At 39.8% G+C, this 17,345-nt stretch overlaps 1 protein-coding gene across 26 annotated transcripts in view; it reads right to left on the bottom strand.

The window, feature by feature from the left end:
* Positions 1–17,345, bottom strand: part of DAB1 (DAB adaptor protein 1) — a 433,401-nt gene that overhangs the window by 48,395 nt on the left and 367,661 nt on the right. For all 26 annotated transcript variants that reach the window (XM_050307494.1, XM_050307490.1, XM_050307487.1 and 23 more), the window contains 2 exons: positions 12,543–12,682; positions 10,157–10,255 (listed from right to left, as the gene is read on the bottom strand). In XM_050307494.1, the coding sequence (XP_050163451.1) occupies positions 10,157–10,255; positions 12,543–12,682 (239 nt within the window). The remainder of the gene's footprint in view (positions 1–10,156; positions 10,256–12,542; positions 12,683–17,345) is intronic.

Here is a 17,345-nt window from a genome sequence, read left to right on the forward strand (position 1 = left end):
AACTATCTATCCTGGTCATAAAGACCATGACATTTTGTTTTCACTCTTCCTACAGAAGAGAGTAAACCTTTTCCTTTGAGTTACAATTGCACATATAAATAAGCTTCAGACAATCCCATAAATGGGATCATTCATCAATAAATCCTTCATTTGTTCAGGTCCCACAACAGACACTTCACCTTGGATATAAACCACCCATAGCAACATGACAAGTGTGTGCAGCACTTGAGCGCTAAGATATGAATAAAATAAAACGTAAAAGGTAAACCTCAAAGAGACTGTAAAAGAGAACAAAGAACTTTCAGGTAATTTTTGCTCAATTCCTTCCTCTCTGCCCCCCGTCACCCCCCGCCCCTAATTACCCCAAGGTAGGAATTTCTGGAGCTGAACTTAGTAGGTGTTTGGCATTTCTTGTTTCTACAGTTCTACATTTCAACTCAGGCAATGGAGAGTATTTGTAACCTCTGCCCTGACGCCTTCCACAAGAAATCCCTAAAGCTCCCATTTGCACATTTTAATGCCCCAGTGTTGTTTCTTCCCCGCTCATTTCATGTAAAGCTGGATTAATGTTTAGTTTTAGTCTTCTGTTGTTAATTGAAACCTCTAAAAGCAAAGTTTGATTAACACTCTGCATGCAGACCTGGCTAAGCTGAGAGCACAGCTCAACTCGGTTTGCTTTTCTCTATCCCTGCCTTAGTTTTCTGTCCTGGCCATTGGTGTCATGCAGGGTTTGCCTTTCAGAAAAGGTCTCTGGCAGTGTTGCCCTCACCTTCTACTTAAATGTATGCAGTAAGGCCTTTCACAGCTTTGATGAATGGATGCTGGCTTGTTTTCTACTACTTATCCCTTTCATTCTCCCCCTCCTTACAACTTCTGTGCACAGCACGTCTTCTCCTAATCAAACCTGAACTTACTCATTACTTCACTCTCATCACTGCTCAGCACTGAGCCTTATGCATGTACAGGTTACACTCACACGTGTTTTGCACTTTAAAGTACTTCCAAATTCCTGTATCATCCACAGGAAAGCATTTGGCTACTTAAAGATTGCGGAAGGCTGCATATAAAACCTTTTACAAACCAACTCAGTCTTTTTAAAAGCAGGGACATAATCAAAAAGTTGGATTCAAATCCCTATTTTGATTATCTAAAAAGAAAAAAAAATACTCTGAGCTATGCAGACCCAGGGCTAGGAGCCATATGTAGTATTTTCAGATACCTACACTTATTTGCTTTAAATGTCAAGGCACTCCAATTAATTAGTGTTCTGCCTCACCTATTCTCAATGCTGCCTTTGAAATCAGCAGGAATGTTGCTGTGGAGCAGAATGATGCAGAATTAGGATGGGACCCACAAAGGATTAAGAAGTATTAACAGCAGAGACAGGTAGAATGCTACAATTCAGGGACACGTCAGGCACTGCTGTAATTCCACGATTACCACCGGGTGCTGGGAGCACAACAGGAGCCGCTGTTCCAGCCCCTGGGCTCTGTGACACATGGCTGCCCACATGCTGAGTACACAGTGCATCCACCACAAAGGTCATGGAGTACAATGATCACATTTAGGAAGACAACTTTTATGCCCAGTTATTTTTATATTAAGCAAAGCTCTACTGTTATGTGAAATTTATTACTTCTTCAACTGAAAGATGGGCATAAAAACACGTATTTGTATTTGCTAAGTGTTGACAAATAAGAGCAGCCAGTGGCAGTGGTATTGCCTCCTCTTCTCCTTCCACAGGACCACTTCATGACATAAACTAGGAGGGGGAAAAAGGTGTTTATTTACCTCTACCAGACTGAACAAAGCTCTTGATGACTTCCCTGTAAACACAAACACGTTCCTGAAGGCAGAGCATCATCCATTGATTTCATTTCCAGTAGGTATCTGTTACTATCATCCTGCGAACTCCAGGTAAATTTAAAAGTAATCCTTCATGCAGTTTCCCTCTCCCATTGCCCTGACAAGTGAAGGACATCTGCCCCCCTTGCATCTGACCCCAGCAGTAGGAGAGGTTAAACAGTCCACAAGGTAGCACAGGAATTCAAAAACATCCTTGGTACTATTGCTACTACCAGGGCAAACCCAAAATTGCAGAGCAGCCCACCAGATAAAATGCACTGAATAGGAAGGAAAATTATCAGCACACCTGGGGTGTAATGTTTCCCATCCATCTCCACAAGAAACAGTGGATTTCAAAGGGGGATGTAACTTTCTGTTCTGGTACCTGCTGAAGGTCCCCCACTGCTCTCCAGGGAGGTTTCAGAGTATCTCAGCTGCCTGTGCTATTATTATGTCAGCACTTCTCTTGCTAAATCCTTTCCCAAGCAGTCTGAAATCCAGCCATTGTAATTCCAGGTGTGCTGAAAATGGACTTGAAATTTTCCTCTACTGTGTGATGCATTAACCTGTCTTAAAAATGCCAATACTTGCACATAATTCTCTATTTTGGGTGCTCTTCTGTAAGACAAAATTGCAGCTGGAAAAAGTAATATGGCTCTACTGGAGACAGCAGAACCACAACGTGCCACTCACATCCTAACTTATTTATCTGGATCACAAAAGGGTAGTGACTAGAGGCAAATCTCCCTCCCCACCTCAGTATAACCCTATACCATGAGTTTATTGCCGTGGAACAATAGGAGGGATCCTGTTCAGCTCCACTGTGTAACAGGATCCATAACAACAAACATGTTGAATTTCAGCTTCTTAGCAAAATTCACCCCAAATTCTGCTTAAGCATACCAAACATTTAAATTATACAGAATCATAAGTTTTGGCATGTAATTTTTACTACAACAGCTCTGCACACAGATACCCATCCCCATATGCAATGGAAGCCAAATGGCACTTGGGAATATGCCAACATTCATAATGTCTATTATTGGGAACTGCTATACACCACTGTTGTAACTATGTAATAGTGAGATTCTCCATAACATAATGCAGAGTGCATTATGTATGCATATGTAAGCACTACTTCCCTTTCTTAAATCCATCCTGGGGTGTTTGGATTAAACAACAGGTGGCCAGATACAGCCAAATGAGACCATCACTAAACTCATAAAATCTCATTTTCTGCCTCTATGAAAGCAATCAACTTTTTACCCTTTTCACAGTGAAAAAAACCCCCCATAACTACAACAAAATAGCACAAATTATTTCAATTTGGATAAAATGTCTGGAATAGCTTCATTTTATCTTCATGCCAACCAGGGTAAGAGATCTCATGAGGCAATTCCTGCAGATTCTGGCCACAAGAAGGCTGAACTCAGCTCTAGATCAGAGCTTTTCCAGATGAGAGGATTGAGGAAAAATTCAGCCTTCCTCTGTATGCCAAGTGTTAGGAGGGAAGACAAAAGGTTCAAATCAAAGCTCTAGATCCCCAAGACTTCATGATGTGCAAAACCACACCCAAATTTTGCCTTTCAGGTTCTTTTTTTCCACAGGAACAAAACTGCCATAACACACAGGGCTTTTACAATCCTCACACAGCAAACTGGGCATCTAAAGAATGTAACTCTAAGCTTGTGGCTATTAAAAATCCCTGTGGAGCACTCTGAACCACCCAAACTGTCCAGGGCCCAGTTTGGAGGGCCAATAATAAATGAATTACAATAGTCAATAAGGGATGTAATTAAGCCAGTAGGTTCTTCTGACATTTACATTTTGCTAACTGTCAAATGTTATTCATGAAATGTATAATTGTTTCCCTTTTGAGATATCAGAAGACTATAAATACCTTGTAAGAGTAAAATGCAGGGTTTTAAGCCCTCTGCCATATTCTAATTAGACACATTTATTGCATGTAGAACAGTAAATGCCATGTTTTACTGTTCATATTTACAAGAAGAAAGATGGAAACTGTCAAGGAACAGAGATTGACTCCCAGTCAGCCAGAAGATCTTCTGCAGGCAGAAGCTGAGGACAATGCACAAGAAAGGCCCTAAATGTCACCATTTTCAACTGCACATGCAAAATTTGACTTGGCTCTTTTTCAGTTATTGCTCTTTATTGTCATTACACAGTATGTTTCTCATTGCAATCCTTACAAGTCCTCAGCGTGGTCCGAGATCAAACATTTCTTAAAAAAAATTTCCTATAAATAGGTAATGCTGATTAAAAAAACCTGAATTAAAAGGGAGTTTATACTTTCATTCCAGTTTCTGAGAGCTAAGGGACAGATGCCCCTCAGGAGACCTCTGGGATGCGTGACTGCAGTAGCTCCTCCTCATAAACCAACAACTTTGCAGCATGGGAGTGTTTTAAAGAAAAAACAAGGGGGTACTGCATGAACTCTCAAGTATGATGGGCAAGATGGGAAGAGACCTGGAGGCATTTATTAGAAAAACTTAATAAACGAATGATGCATGATGGACTGATTCCTTGAAAGGTGGTAAGAGTAAAGGCAGCCATGAAGAGTCTGAAAAAAAAACAGTTCAGGAAAGGGCTGATCAAATAGAGAAGGCAGATTCAGCACAGGAATGCAAAGGGAAGTGTGACATGATCAAAAGAATAAGCTGAGATAGCAATTTTGGCAGTCACGATGGATTTCAAAAATAAAAGCCAAATTTGTCAAGGACAAAGAAAAGGATAACAATTGAGACATGAGATGAAGAGAGGCAGGACTGGGTTTTAACTGTAAGCATGACAGTAAATGCTGTATTTTGGAGCAGGTGAGAAAGATTCTGCAAGATCTGGAGTTACCCTGGATTTCACAAACAAAAACAACACTTGGCTAAAAAAGGCTGCTGAAGTTACAGGGCTGAATAATAGATGATGCTGATATTTTCCTCAGCTCTCTGAAAAGGAGGTCAGAGAAAGACCTTTGGGAGTCAGGATTAAAAGGCCTGGTTTAGCCACATTAAGCTTGAGCTGTTGGCTAAACATGTAAAGAGAGGGCTGGAAAGACAGATCAAGATTTGAACAGAAGACAGAGCTGGCATCATTTGTTTCAACACAATAAGCAACTTTATAGTTGCAAATGAAATAATTCTGATAAAAAGCATGTCAGGAAGAAAAAGAGATCAAGGACAGAGAACACCCATGAAATCCCAGATGAAAACTGCAGGAGAGAAACTAGGGACACGGGGGTTAAATTCAGAGGCAAGAGTCATGGAGGCCAGGTGGAGGACTACAAGCAAAATCAGCTGATCAGGTAAAATGCTCTCTAAGCACTGCACCTGAGATGAGCCATGAAGAGGGCAGCAGGAAGTTTAGGAAGTTTCAAAGACAAAAACCACCTCTGGGAGCCTCAGGCAGAGATTACCAGCGGTCTCCTGGGTAGTACCACACTCTGGCAAACACAAAATTCAGTGAACTAATCACACCATCTCTCCTGCTCACTGCAGAGCAGTGTAGAGAGCAGAAGGAATTAATTACTTCTTTTATTTCTATTTTTAAGTATTCAGAGATGCTCAGTGATAGAGACTTGACAGTTTGACATTTCATCTGCTCCAGCACATGTGCTTCAAGGAATAACTACAGATCCATAATCGTACCTCGATTTCTGGTCACAGATGCCAGAACCAACAGATTTCCAGTAAAGTCAAGAAGTACCTTTGGTATATTTTAAATGAGGTATCTTCTGCCAAAACTGAGAATCTTAATCTTGCTAAAATTTTCTTTCAGCCAAGTTTAGCTGTCCTGTTAGCAATCTATCAGCATAATTAACATCATCATTCACATCAAATGGAGAAGAGCAGCAAATCCAGGGGTTATCAGCATAAACCTCTTGGAACATGCTGGAAGCTTTAGAGAAAGAAGTTCGAAAAATCTGTGCATTATAAGGTCAACACAGCTCCAAAGTTCAGGAAGATGGGCAAGATGTTGGCATAACATACCAGTGCCATAACATTATCTCACTAGAAAAGAACAACACAACCTGAGCACAAGCAGACTTAAGACTTAAAGCAGAAACATAATAACTAGTTCTGTTGCCATCAGGAAAAGGAAAATTAACTTTTTTGTATGAAATGCTACAGGTAAGCTCTGGTCCCCCTTCCACTGTAACCCATCAACTGGGTTACAATCCATCTGTTCAGGGTATTTGCCATAAATAAATAAGATACTGACACCAATCTACCATGCTTTTTGGACAATGGAGGAATCTAGATAAATAATTAAGCTATAACAATACCTCATACAGAGCTATATATTATGGCATATTCTGGTAATTTTCATATCCATGATCTGATACAAAATTTTACTTTAACAGAAATAATTCTTTACTTAAAGCCAAATAGCTAATTTTTGCTTTTATCTTATTTCTTTTTCACAATGTCTGGGTTTTCCATTAAAGTCAACCAGAAATAACAAGAGTTTAAAAGCACAGCTCACTGCATGAATCCAGAAGAAAATGTTTTCCCGAGCATTTTATAGAATTTAATTATTAGTTTCAAATACATTTTTGGAAAGTAACCTACAGTAAACAAAGATTTATTGTCACATAAATAAACAATGAGACAATTACAGGCTCTTCATGGAGCCCATATTAGTCACGCACGTCTAATGAAGCATTACTAAGCTATCACAGGGAGATGGCCTGATGTGTGTGATTAACAAAATAACACTCATAAATAGCTAACCAACAATGATGGGCCTTTAAAAATTTTGCATATCCATCTATATGCAGAGTTATGGCTTTTGTTGCTTTGTAAGGAAATCATCAACCACTAAGTTCCACCCTTAGGTGGAACTGAAAATAGGAGAATATCAAATAGCATATAATAATAATAAAAAAGGAGAATATTAAATAACATAATACAATTATTTGCATTTTTGCCTTCTACATGCTTTTGAAAATATAAAAGAACTCTCATGAAATATGACTAATGAAGAATATACTGCAGCATGAGATATAACCAAGATGGATATGACAGAATAAATGATGAAAAATTATTTTCATATAATATGCAGACATGAAATCTCTCAAGTGGCATTGGGTAGAGAAAGTATGGGTTTAGCAATAATTATGGTAGATTATTTTATGTTAAAAAGACAAAGAGATGTATTTCCCTCATGTGAGGTATATATTTGGCAAACATATTCTGGAGAAAGCAAGTGAGATGGATGGATCCATGGTATGGAATGATGGTATATTAGAAAGGACTGTTATTATTTCTGTAGAGGAACTATATTGTATTGCATATACAGTGTAAACTTGCAGCAAATCCTTCTTGCATTTTTCTTGGTGAGATAAACTCTTTCCAAATGACATTCCACCTTCACCCTAGTCTCCTTCATGGATAAATTTACTCAAAGGGCAGAATTCCTGATGGCTGGAATAATAGCATTATTGAAATCAATATTTTTTGATAAGTATTAGGTCTGGAACATATTAAAGAGAGCTATAAAGTACAGGAGGAAAAAAACCTGCTTATCATTTTCAGTAGTAACCCAACTACAGCCCTTCATCTGTAACGAATTATGGAGTAATTCCCCTAAATCATCGGTATGAAGTCAGCTATGACACTGCCAATTTTAAAAAAAATTTGCTAGTTTTGAGCTACAAATTGATTTTTTTATTGTGATAAATTAAAATCCAATGGCAGCCTACAAGACACTCAGCATACAGAAGCCCACATTTTTTCAGAATATTTTTTTTCTCTTTTCTATCACACCAGACTGCCACTGTGGCGGACGTGATAGCAATAGCCAATGGCAAAAGTGAGGTAAATAATCTTTAAAAATAAACAAAAATATGAGCCCTGTTGCCCAAAATATCCTTTTGGAAACTCCAAAATCATGGAAATACAACTAAGGGAGAAAGTGATGTGGGGGACAGAGCGGGCTGTTTAAGGAGGAGAAAGGAAATGCAGGATTATTTGGCTATTCCCTATTAAGGGCTATTTTTTTCTCTACTGTATAAACGTAAACATTAGTCTCCAAACTTTAAAAACTCTAAAGTTCAACATGGATATCAGAAGATCAGTGTGAGAAAAACATAACCTTCTTGCAACCCCTTTTGCTTCCTTCCCATCAAAAGATCCAGGCCAAGAAACTGTAAATCCGCAGTTTTGCCAGCTTGTGGGATTTTCTAAATCAAGGATGGGATTGGCAGTGTCCTACATCACTGAATTACAACATCCTTATTTTGCCTTCTAGGAGGTTCCTCATCATAGCAGTGATGCAGCTTTCTTTGGGGTCATTTTAGCACAGAGACACTGAGGTGAGACTACATAGATGGTCTCATTTACTGCTCTGCCAACTGACATCTCTCAGCATTCCACCAGGATGAGCCATAGCTGTTTGGATGAGACATGGCGCATCATCCCTAAATATTTGTCTCCTGTGCTGTGGGAAGAATCTTGCCTCAGCAGTGCTCCAAGAGCCCAGAGCTCTGCCAGGATGTGTCCATTAATTTGTGTATTTCAGATGCTGAGATTCCCAACAGAAATGGGAATGAGATGACAACTCATGGCAAAGCAGAGACAGGTTGAATGAGAGAGTCTACGAAAAGAATGGGACAAGGTGTGAAACTTCAGAACATAGAGAGACCCAAGCCACAGAAAAAGCCAAAGGGATGGTGGCTGTGAATAACTAGTAGGGGATTTCACGCACTCCTGCTTCAAAACCTTGGCATGGAAAGTGTGTTTCTCCTGCTTTCAAAACACGTAAAAACTGATGTCGAAAGCTTCCCACAGCCCTTTGTCACAGTCCTGTTCCAAGAAGGACAACTCAATACACCTGTCCATCACTCCAGCAGCTCAGGGGCAGACATTTGGAAGGTGGATTTAGAGGTTTCATTCTAAGCCTCAGTGAGTGAGTGACAGGTTTACTATAAGGATGATATAGATGTGTCAGATTTAGAGTATATGGTGTCAGAGTTATGAAATGAAGGAGACTGTTCCCATGTCCCCACCTCACCAGCTGCAGACAGGAGAGTGTGTAGGATGCTGCAGGAAATTATCCTGGAATAAAGGACACCTTTGTTCCTAAAACACATTCCCTTTTCCCTCTTTATTCTATGCAGAGAAATCCAATGTTTGACAAGCATTCAGAGCCAAGGGCAAAAGGACTGGTCTTTCTCTTTCTTCTTTTTCATTTTTTTCCAAGAAAAGGCTTTAGTCTTAGGAAAGTAACTGTGGCCTGAGTGCAATTTTCACTGACTGACAGTCCTAATTCTGACATTTTCTATTTTCTGTAACCCCAGCAATGTTCTCTGCAACACTGCTTTTGTATGAATACTTTACACAGGCTGTACACAACACATCCCAAATGAGCTTTTCATTACTAACTACTCATATTACGTATCAGTGAGCTCAATGACATTGATTTTCTAATAATATAAATTAACTGGCAAAGATAATTTCATCTATCATCAGTAGGGTTTTATTTCTGGCATCATGTTAAATAGTTAATCTTCCAAAAGATTAAATCAAGAGCTTTTTAAAATTCAAGGCAGAGCTTAAACTGCTGTAAAAATCTTCTTAATTATGATTAAAACAGTTTGTGTGTTGTTGCTTTATATCTAAGTAGTATAATGTTTTGCTTAGGTTTCTTCTTTTGGAGCAATTTAAAAAATCAAACATGGTATCGCTGTAGCAAAAACTGTAAGACATGGAAATCTCAGCAACTTCCTCAATCAGATACTACTGGGAAAGGTACTGCTTGCTGCTTCACACAGCAACCTCAAACTTTCCAGTGTCTTTTGCCTCCCATTCCATACAATATATAATTTTTCTACCACTGACAACACATGAGCTCCGATTCTGATGGTTACCGGGTTCCTCACTGAAGGCTGGCATTGCTGTTAATAGGATATATCACACTATGGTGACTACTGCTTTCGTGTGGAATTATGGATCTGACAGAAATTCCTTTGACTAACCTGGGACATTTTAAGGACAATCCCAGCTAAGTGTGTGCTGCTCCCCAGCCTGCACTGCCCTTCCTTTTCTCTATCTCAGGTATCAGTGGGGAAAACCAGCTTCACTCTCCTGGAGTTGTCTGCAGCTCCCTGTTCCAGCTTGTTTTCATCCCCTCAGCTTACCCCTGACACAAGGAGCCCAGACCAAGGCAATTCTCACCTCTAATCCTAATCCCTTGTCATGAGACCCTCAAAAGTCACCTGACCTGTACTGCTGAGGAGTCTTAAGTAGCCTCCATGAAAAGATTAAATTCTGCTCCATCAAATGATCATTTTACTTACCCCTGTCTTTTCATCAAAGATTTTGATTCCCCCAAAGGAAACTGTTAAGAAGACTTTTTGTTTATGTTCTCCTTTCGAACGAGCCGCAGCAACAATTCCCTATGGAAAAAAAGAACAGTTTGGTTGGTTTCATGACTCTTTCAGGTGCCACAGCAGAGCACAAATTTGCTTGTGGACTATTCCCCACTTTTCTAGGAAAACTTCAAGGTTTCCCAGGAACAGTCCCCCTCTTACTTCTGGCTTCTTCTCTTTTTTCAAGGAACCACATCTCTTTATGCTATTCAGAGAGCATTTCAAATGTGCTCCTACTTCCAACCACTGCACTAGTTAATCCTCCATGAAATTTGTTTTTTATGGAAGATGAAGGTCATTTCTAGCACACTTTTCCCAGCTATGACCTGCTCTGTTTTCTTTTCTTTTCTTTTTTGTTTTTTTTTTAAGGGAAAAAACCCAACAAGCAGCAGAGGAAAGAAAATGCCAACAAACTTCAGTTTACTTCATGAGCACATGTATTTGGAATAAGCAAACTGAGCTTTTTATAGAAGAAAAATATTCTTCTCAAAATCTAACTACACCTGTACTGTAAACTCAAACCTTTACTTTCTAACTGAACTTGCCAATACCATCCTGTGCACCATTCTAACTCAGTGTAACTATAATAGTAGCTTCTGTTTCCACTTTCTCAGGAGCCTGTCCTGACCAACAGCACTGTACTAAGATCAAATGCAATCAACTGCACTCCTAAATAAATGAAAATATTTAGCCTTTATCTGGCTATCTGAAATTTCAACATGTTTTAAGAACCACTAACCTCTAAGACCTTCATGAGATCGTTGTTGCCATTACACAGACATGATACCAAAAGTCACCCCAAAACTTTATGGGTGGCCTTAAAACTCATGTTGTTGGACACTGGATTTCCAGAGCCTGAAACTTCATGTTATGCCACCAAACATGAATTTCTAGAGTTCCCTTTCCTTAATAGTTTTAGTCATTTCCCAGAACTGTTTAGATCAATATTCCCACAACGCAAACAGGTTATCAGGCATCTGGGAGACATGGAAATGGTAATCCATGGAGAAGAGAGACAAAAAAAGCTTGTGCAGCAGAACAGTAGCAACTCTCCCCACTTCCTTCTAAAAACTGTCAAACAGTGAGAAATATCCAGCACACATTTAAATCACGTAGGACTATCGTGGCTGATGTGACATATCAACAGAACAGCTTCTAGATCAGATTAGTTTTTGCTTTCCATAAAACTGATTTGTAAATTATCTACCAGATCTTGCTTTTAGATTGTTGAACCATAAGAGGGATGTCACCCCATGCTGTTTCTTAATGAATAACTTATTCCTCCTGGATTGTTGGGATTGGAACCCTGCGGGTTGGTAGTGAACAAGACACCGTTTAGTGATTTCTCCTCCTGAAAAAATCAGCAATAGAAATCCATCAGCTCTCTTGGCAGAGTGGTGGGGAGAGGACTGGCAGGAAATAAAAAGAGGGAAAAAACTGCAAAGGGTTTACTCCTAGAACTAGCTGGTAACCTACAGTGCAGATGGCAAGTCAACAGCCAACACTGCACTCCAGGAAAACACAACCTATCCCTCCTTCCCAACAACACCAGCTCTTCCACATGTCCCAGGGTGAGGCAAAGGATGCTTCCTATAGACGGTTCTCATGTTCCTTGAGGGCTGTGAGAAAAGACTCAGCCAGAGAGATGTCTATCATCGCTCTGACACCACTGGTGCTTTCAGACTCTGTCTACTCTCCAAGTTTACAGTCTACTCAAATCTGCCCTTGTCACTGCTCCATTTCTTCCCCAAAACTCTGGGAACTTCTCTTTATCATCTCATGCTCCATCCTCCCAGTGCACTGCCTCCTGATTTTGTAACCCATCAGTCCTGCCATTATAGGTGCAAGGCATTCTCCTTCCATTGAGAACACAGTTCCCCTCTATATCTGGCTACCTACACCCAACACCATCACTAACACCTTCCTGCCTGTCCCCATAGGACATAACAGCCATAGGCAGGGCTGTAGTTGATTAGCAACATCATAGAAAATATTCTGATACACCATTTCTCTCCACAGTGCTTTACTTCCCCTTTTGCATAATAACATTATTCAATTTGCAGATGTGTTGTTTATAATTTGTGGACAAATTGCAGTGGTGTCAATCACGAAAAACTACTGAACTCAGAGATAATGTATGAAAATTAAACCAGGATAAGCAATACCAGCCAGGAGTTCATGTAAAATTGACTGATTTCAATACATAATTAACCAGACCAAGACTCAGTGTCACGAAAGGAGAACGAGTAGAAGTTCAAGCTGAAATTTGCTCCCTTTGACTCCATAATATTAAGTATTACAAGTTTCACTGCACCTTGAGCTTCATCATGGAGTCTTGGCATAACTTGTCTCCTCGTGCTGCAGAAACCTCATCTATCCCAATCAGTTTTGCTTTGTATCGGACACCGTCACCCTTAAACCTCTTTATTAAAGTGGCTTCACTGCGATCCTGACCTGAAAAGACAAAAGGGAAACAAGGCAATTTACATGAGTGCAAAGCAAAATAAATGAATAAACACAATTAAGTGGCAAATTAGATCTAACTCCTACATCAACACCGAAACACGCAAACATTTCAATAAAATTAGAAGGAAAGTACTAGTTCAATAAAACCTTTTGGCCTCACTGCCTCAAATGAATTCACAGTGGAATTGTTGCCATACAAAGTCTTCTGCACAAAATTTGCACACAAATTAGGTTTGCAGAAGTAAGAGATAAACCTGAATCAGAGCTTGTGGATCTGAAAACTTGTGATCTGTATGGGTTGTTTTAATCCCAATACACACGAGAATTCCACATTTTGCAGACAAAACAGCAACAGAAACATACTACTATTTCCTTGTATACTGACTTATCTAACTGTATCAACAGCATTTAGGCTATTAACATTTGAAAGATGGAAAACCAAATTATATTATTTGCCTACAGAATAGTGCTGCTTTAGAACCCCCACAAGAAATAGTCTCCTTGTTCCTATTCTTTTTGCTTATAGGCATACTAAAAAAAAAAATGTAACTAGCAAAGGCTGCTCTTTCAGGCTCACCCTGAGAAGCTTAAAAAAAGGCAAATATGTTTCTTAATAAAAAAACAATTGGAGGTAAGAGAGCAGTGTATGGATAAGGTCAATTGTCCTGGGTTTATTCATAGGAGTTCATATGGGGCTGTGTTTTGAATTTGTGCTGGAAATAGTGCTGAGCAGGCTGCCCAGGGAACTGCTGCAGTCACTGCCCCTGGAGGGATTTAACAGGGATGTGGCACTTGAGGACATGGTTTAGTGGTGAGCTTGGCAGTGCTGAGGGAATGGTTGGACTCGATGACCTTACAGGTATTTTCCAACCCAAATAATTCTATGATTCTGTGACTGGCTGCACATTGGTTGGTGGTGAGCAACAGTTTTTCATTGGCATCACTTGTCTTTCTTTCGTTTTACTTCTCTTTTTCCACAATTTTTCTTCCCATTACCAAAATAAAAATAAAAATGTCACCACCATCAACATTTCAACTATTAAGCTATCCTTATCTCAACCCACGAGTTCTCTCACTTTTACCGTTCCAGTTCTCTTCCCCTCATTCTGCTGGGAGAGAACTGAGTGGCTGGGCAGTATTCAGTTGTCAGCTGGGGTTAAACCACACCATCAAATGTACCTAAATTATAACGCTCTGACTGGCCTGAACCACATGACTGTGACACCACAGAAATCTACGAAAGGGACGTTTTTGTCAGGAAGACTGTCCCCCCCTCCCTGAGTATCTGCAAAACAGCTTTTACTCTGTCTTAGCTGGAAGAAATATGTTAGTTAAGGAATGAATCTTCCTAAAATTGATTAAAAACATATTTTGCAGCTGTCTGTGGAATTTCTTGCTAGGACCTCAAAAAACCAGCAGTGAGCTGTAAATAATTGCAACCAAACAAGGAACAAAAAAAACAACATTAAAGGCACAAATAAGCAAGCAAAACAGTAAGATCTTAAAAGCATTTTTAGTTTCTTGGACCCAACTGATTCCTCCAAAACAACACGGTCTGACGTTGCTAAAATTTACACTATTACCACCTAAGAGCTCTAGTCAAAGATTCTGCCCCATCCTTCCAGTTGGTGTAAAAGAACGAAACAGGAACCAGTGTCTTCTATAAATGAACCACAGGTCAGAATCTAGTTTTAGACACCTACATTTGAAAATTCTGGCCCAAACTTGCCCCAAAGCTCATTCCTACTTAAAAGGTCAGATTTAAGCACTGAAAAATTAATAAAATCTACTACTGTGCAGCTGGTTTTTGATAAGCAGAAGAACAGAAGCTTTGGGGGAAAATGTTATTTTGTTTAGCATTTCTATTAGAAGTACCTTCTTCAGCAGTCAAACTTGGGTCAACTTGTTAATTTACACACCCATCAACCGGATGAATAAACTTTAGGTTCAAAACTAATTGAAATTTTTACAATACCATTATGAATATATATAATCAGCAAAGAGTACTTCCAAATGAAGACACTCATTTGGTTCTTCTCTCCCCCCAGAGTAGAGCACTGTCCATGCTGTGAGCTAATGATGGATTAAATGTATATTAAAAAATGGAGCTATATTAAGCATTTTGAGATCTTTAAGTATGTTTGAGTTCACAAATGCTATTTCTTTCAAAGAACAATATCAGCTCAGAGCAATGTTTTATGCCTCATTCATAGCCCCTTAAAAATAAGGCAGCTGCTAAGTGCTGCTGTGATACTTCAGCAGCCAGCCAACTGTTCCCCTTGATCTGTTCTCACCCCTGCTCCCTCAAAAGAATTGATCAGGGTTTAAACTTCACACTCTTACATTATATTGTATTAAAATTAAAAAAAAAAAAAAAAGGCAAGTGAGACACAAATGATGCATCAGAAACTCTCAGCAGTGCTAATAACATTCCCCAGGGAAACATCAAGGCAGATGTTGGCACCATCACCTAAAACAATGAAAAAACATTTTCCACTTTCAGCCTCCAGAGCAGGGCAGGAGGGAAAACATCTGGAGACACAACAAAGTACAACGATAACAGTGGATTTTTCCATATGTCTTTTATACTTGCAAAGATATCCTGTTGATTTGCAATAAATACAATCCAATTCCAACAGCTTCCTTACCAGAAATTTCCAACCTTATGTCTTCCTTAGGGCCAAAGGCAGCTGTGAGCTAATAGCACGAGTATGTAAGTGTTCAAGAGTGTCTTCTGAGTCCAAGTCGTGACTGTGACCTTGCATTCATCAGTTATTTGAACATTTATACTTATTCCAACCTCTGATCTGTTTTACTGCACGTAACTAAATCCCTGACATTAACAGCCCATTCAAACACACCTCATGGCTGTGTTCCGCTTACGCACGAGTCCCATGTCAATTATGACCCAGATTAAGTAGGATAAAGTGCTTTTGGGATAAATGACTGGGAAAAATCATCAACCTGAAAATGATGTAGATATTTGAAACTGCGGTGGAAGCTGCAAATTACTAGAGAGTACAAACTCATCCGTAAAACCCTAGAGCATATGTCCCGTGCAAAGCACAGAGCATGCACACAGACACACGCTGCCCTATATTGTACATCAGCCATCTGCAACAGTCACCATTTCTCACGTATACCCAGCTCTCCTCCCATCCATATTCATGCCATATTCTCAAATTTTGGTGTTGCAATCAGCACTGAAAAACTTTCTACCTGCATAGGAAACTACTGCACGACACTGTCAGTACAGACGATTTTACAGCACCCATGAGGTATGAGATTTATGTGGGGTGATACTGTGTTTGCACATCGGACACTTAGAAAGCAGATAGTCCAGACTCTCATAAGCACCTCATCATTAAAAAAGAAAAAGGAATTCTTTTTAATGACCGTTCTTGAACAAGGTTCTTTCTGTATTTGAAACTTCATAAATCAGGGATATCTGAATTACAAGGCTGTAATTCTTAAGCTTCGGAGGAGGGTGAGTGATAACATTAAATGACTAAACTAGAGAGCTTTCTGTGCCAGGAACCCACCCAAGAAAGTGCCCCCCTTTTCCTTCCATGTAATAAATGGGGTCAATATTTCCTCCTTCACATCTTCCACCTTCTGAGGAAGCCAAAAACCCACTAAAAAGGTCACACAAACTCAGTTTAGGAAGAGGATCACTTTTAATTAGAAAATGTGCCACTCTTGACCCAGGCAAGAAAAGTTTTGTTTGCAGCGTATAATCCTCAGAGGCCCTCAAAATGTAAATGTTAGAGTAATTATTTTATTATTATCTACTTCTGTAGATGTCACCATACACCCTTAAGCCCTATGTGTTCCAGCTGGACCCCCTGCTCCTGCATGAGTAGGACAACATGACCTTTTGCTGCTGAGTTGTGACATTGCACTTGGACTTTCATGGCCTTTTAGAGAACAACAAATCCCCAGAGCTGAGTGGTGCAAAGTGCTTCTGAGCTCGCAACTAAAGCAGAGATATCAGCATGATTAGTGTTAGGTTACCTTATCCATCTCCCTAAAGCTACTGTAGAAGTAAAAAAAACAAGGTTTGTAATGCAGTCAATCATTTTTATTCAAGGCAATATACCTTAATTAAACCAAGACTCCCTCAGGCAAGCTAGAGACAGCCCTGAACCCAAACCCCCGAGTACTCAACCTCAAATCCAGTCAATCCCAAGAGGTGACTGGTAAAAAGTCCAAGAGAGAAATAAGCTACTGTGGAAGATCCACAGCGTGACCTGAGTGACAGAGGCAGATGCTCCCGAGGCCGTACCCAGCAGCAGGCACTAGACCTCCTTGGGAAGATGTGCCCAAGGCAGTACCACACCCTGCCTTTGACAGCAAGAGGGAGAGCTGTGTTTGCATTAAATTATCTTGCTCCCCACAATGCTCTTAATCTTGCAGCCTGAAAAAGACTCAAGGTCTGCTTCCCAGGCACTGTGTATTTTACTGAGTGTTTCAAGAAGACTTATCCTCACTCTTGGTACAAGTCAAGGATTACACCTGATTTCGGCTCTTAGCCCAACAGAACACTGAGCTAACACTGCATTAGTAAGCTAACATTTAGGGCAAACGCTGTTTGTCCTCCCAGGGGATCTGTAACTGAGCGCATTTCTTAAACAGAACAAGAAAATAAAGC

Source organism: Myiozetetes cayanensis, unplaced genomic scaffold (assembly GCF_022539395.1).
Source record: "Myiozetetes cayanensis isolate MyiCay16 unplaced genomic scaffold, myiCay2020 scf12, whole genome shotgun sequence".
NCBI lineage: Eukaryota > Metazoa > Chordata > Aves > Passeriformes > Tyrannidae > Myiozetetes > Myiozetetes cayanensis.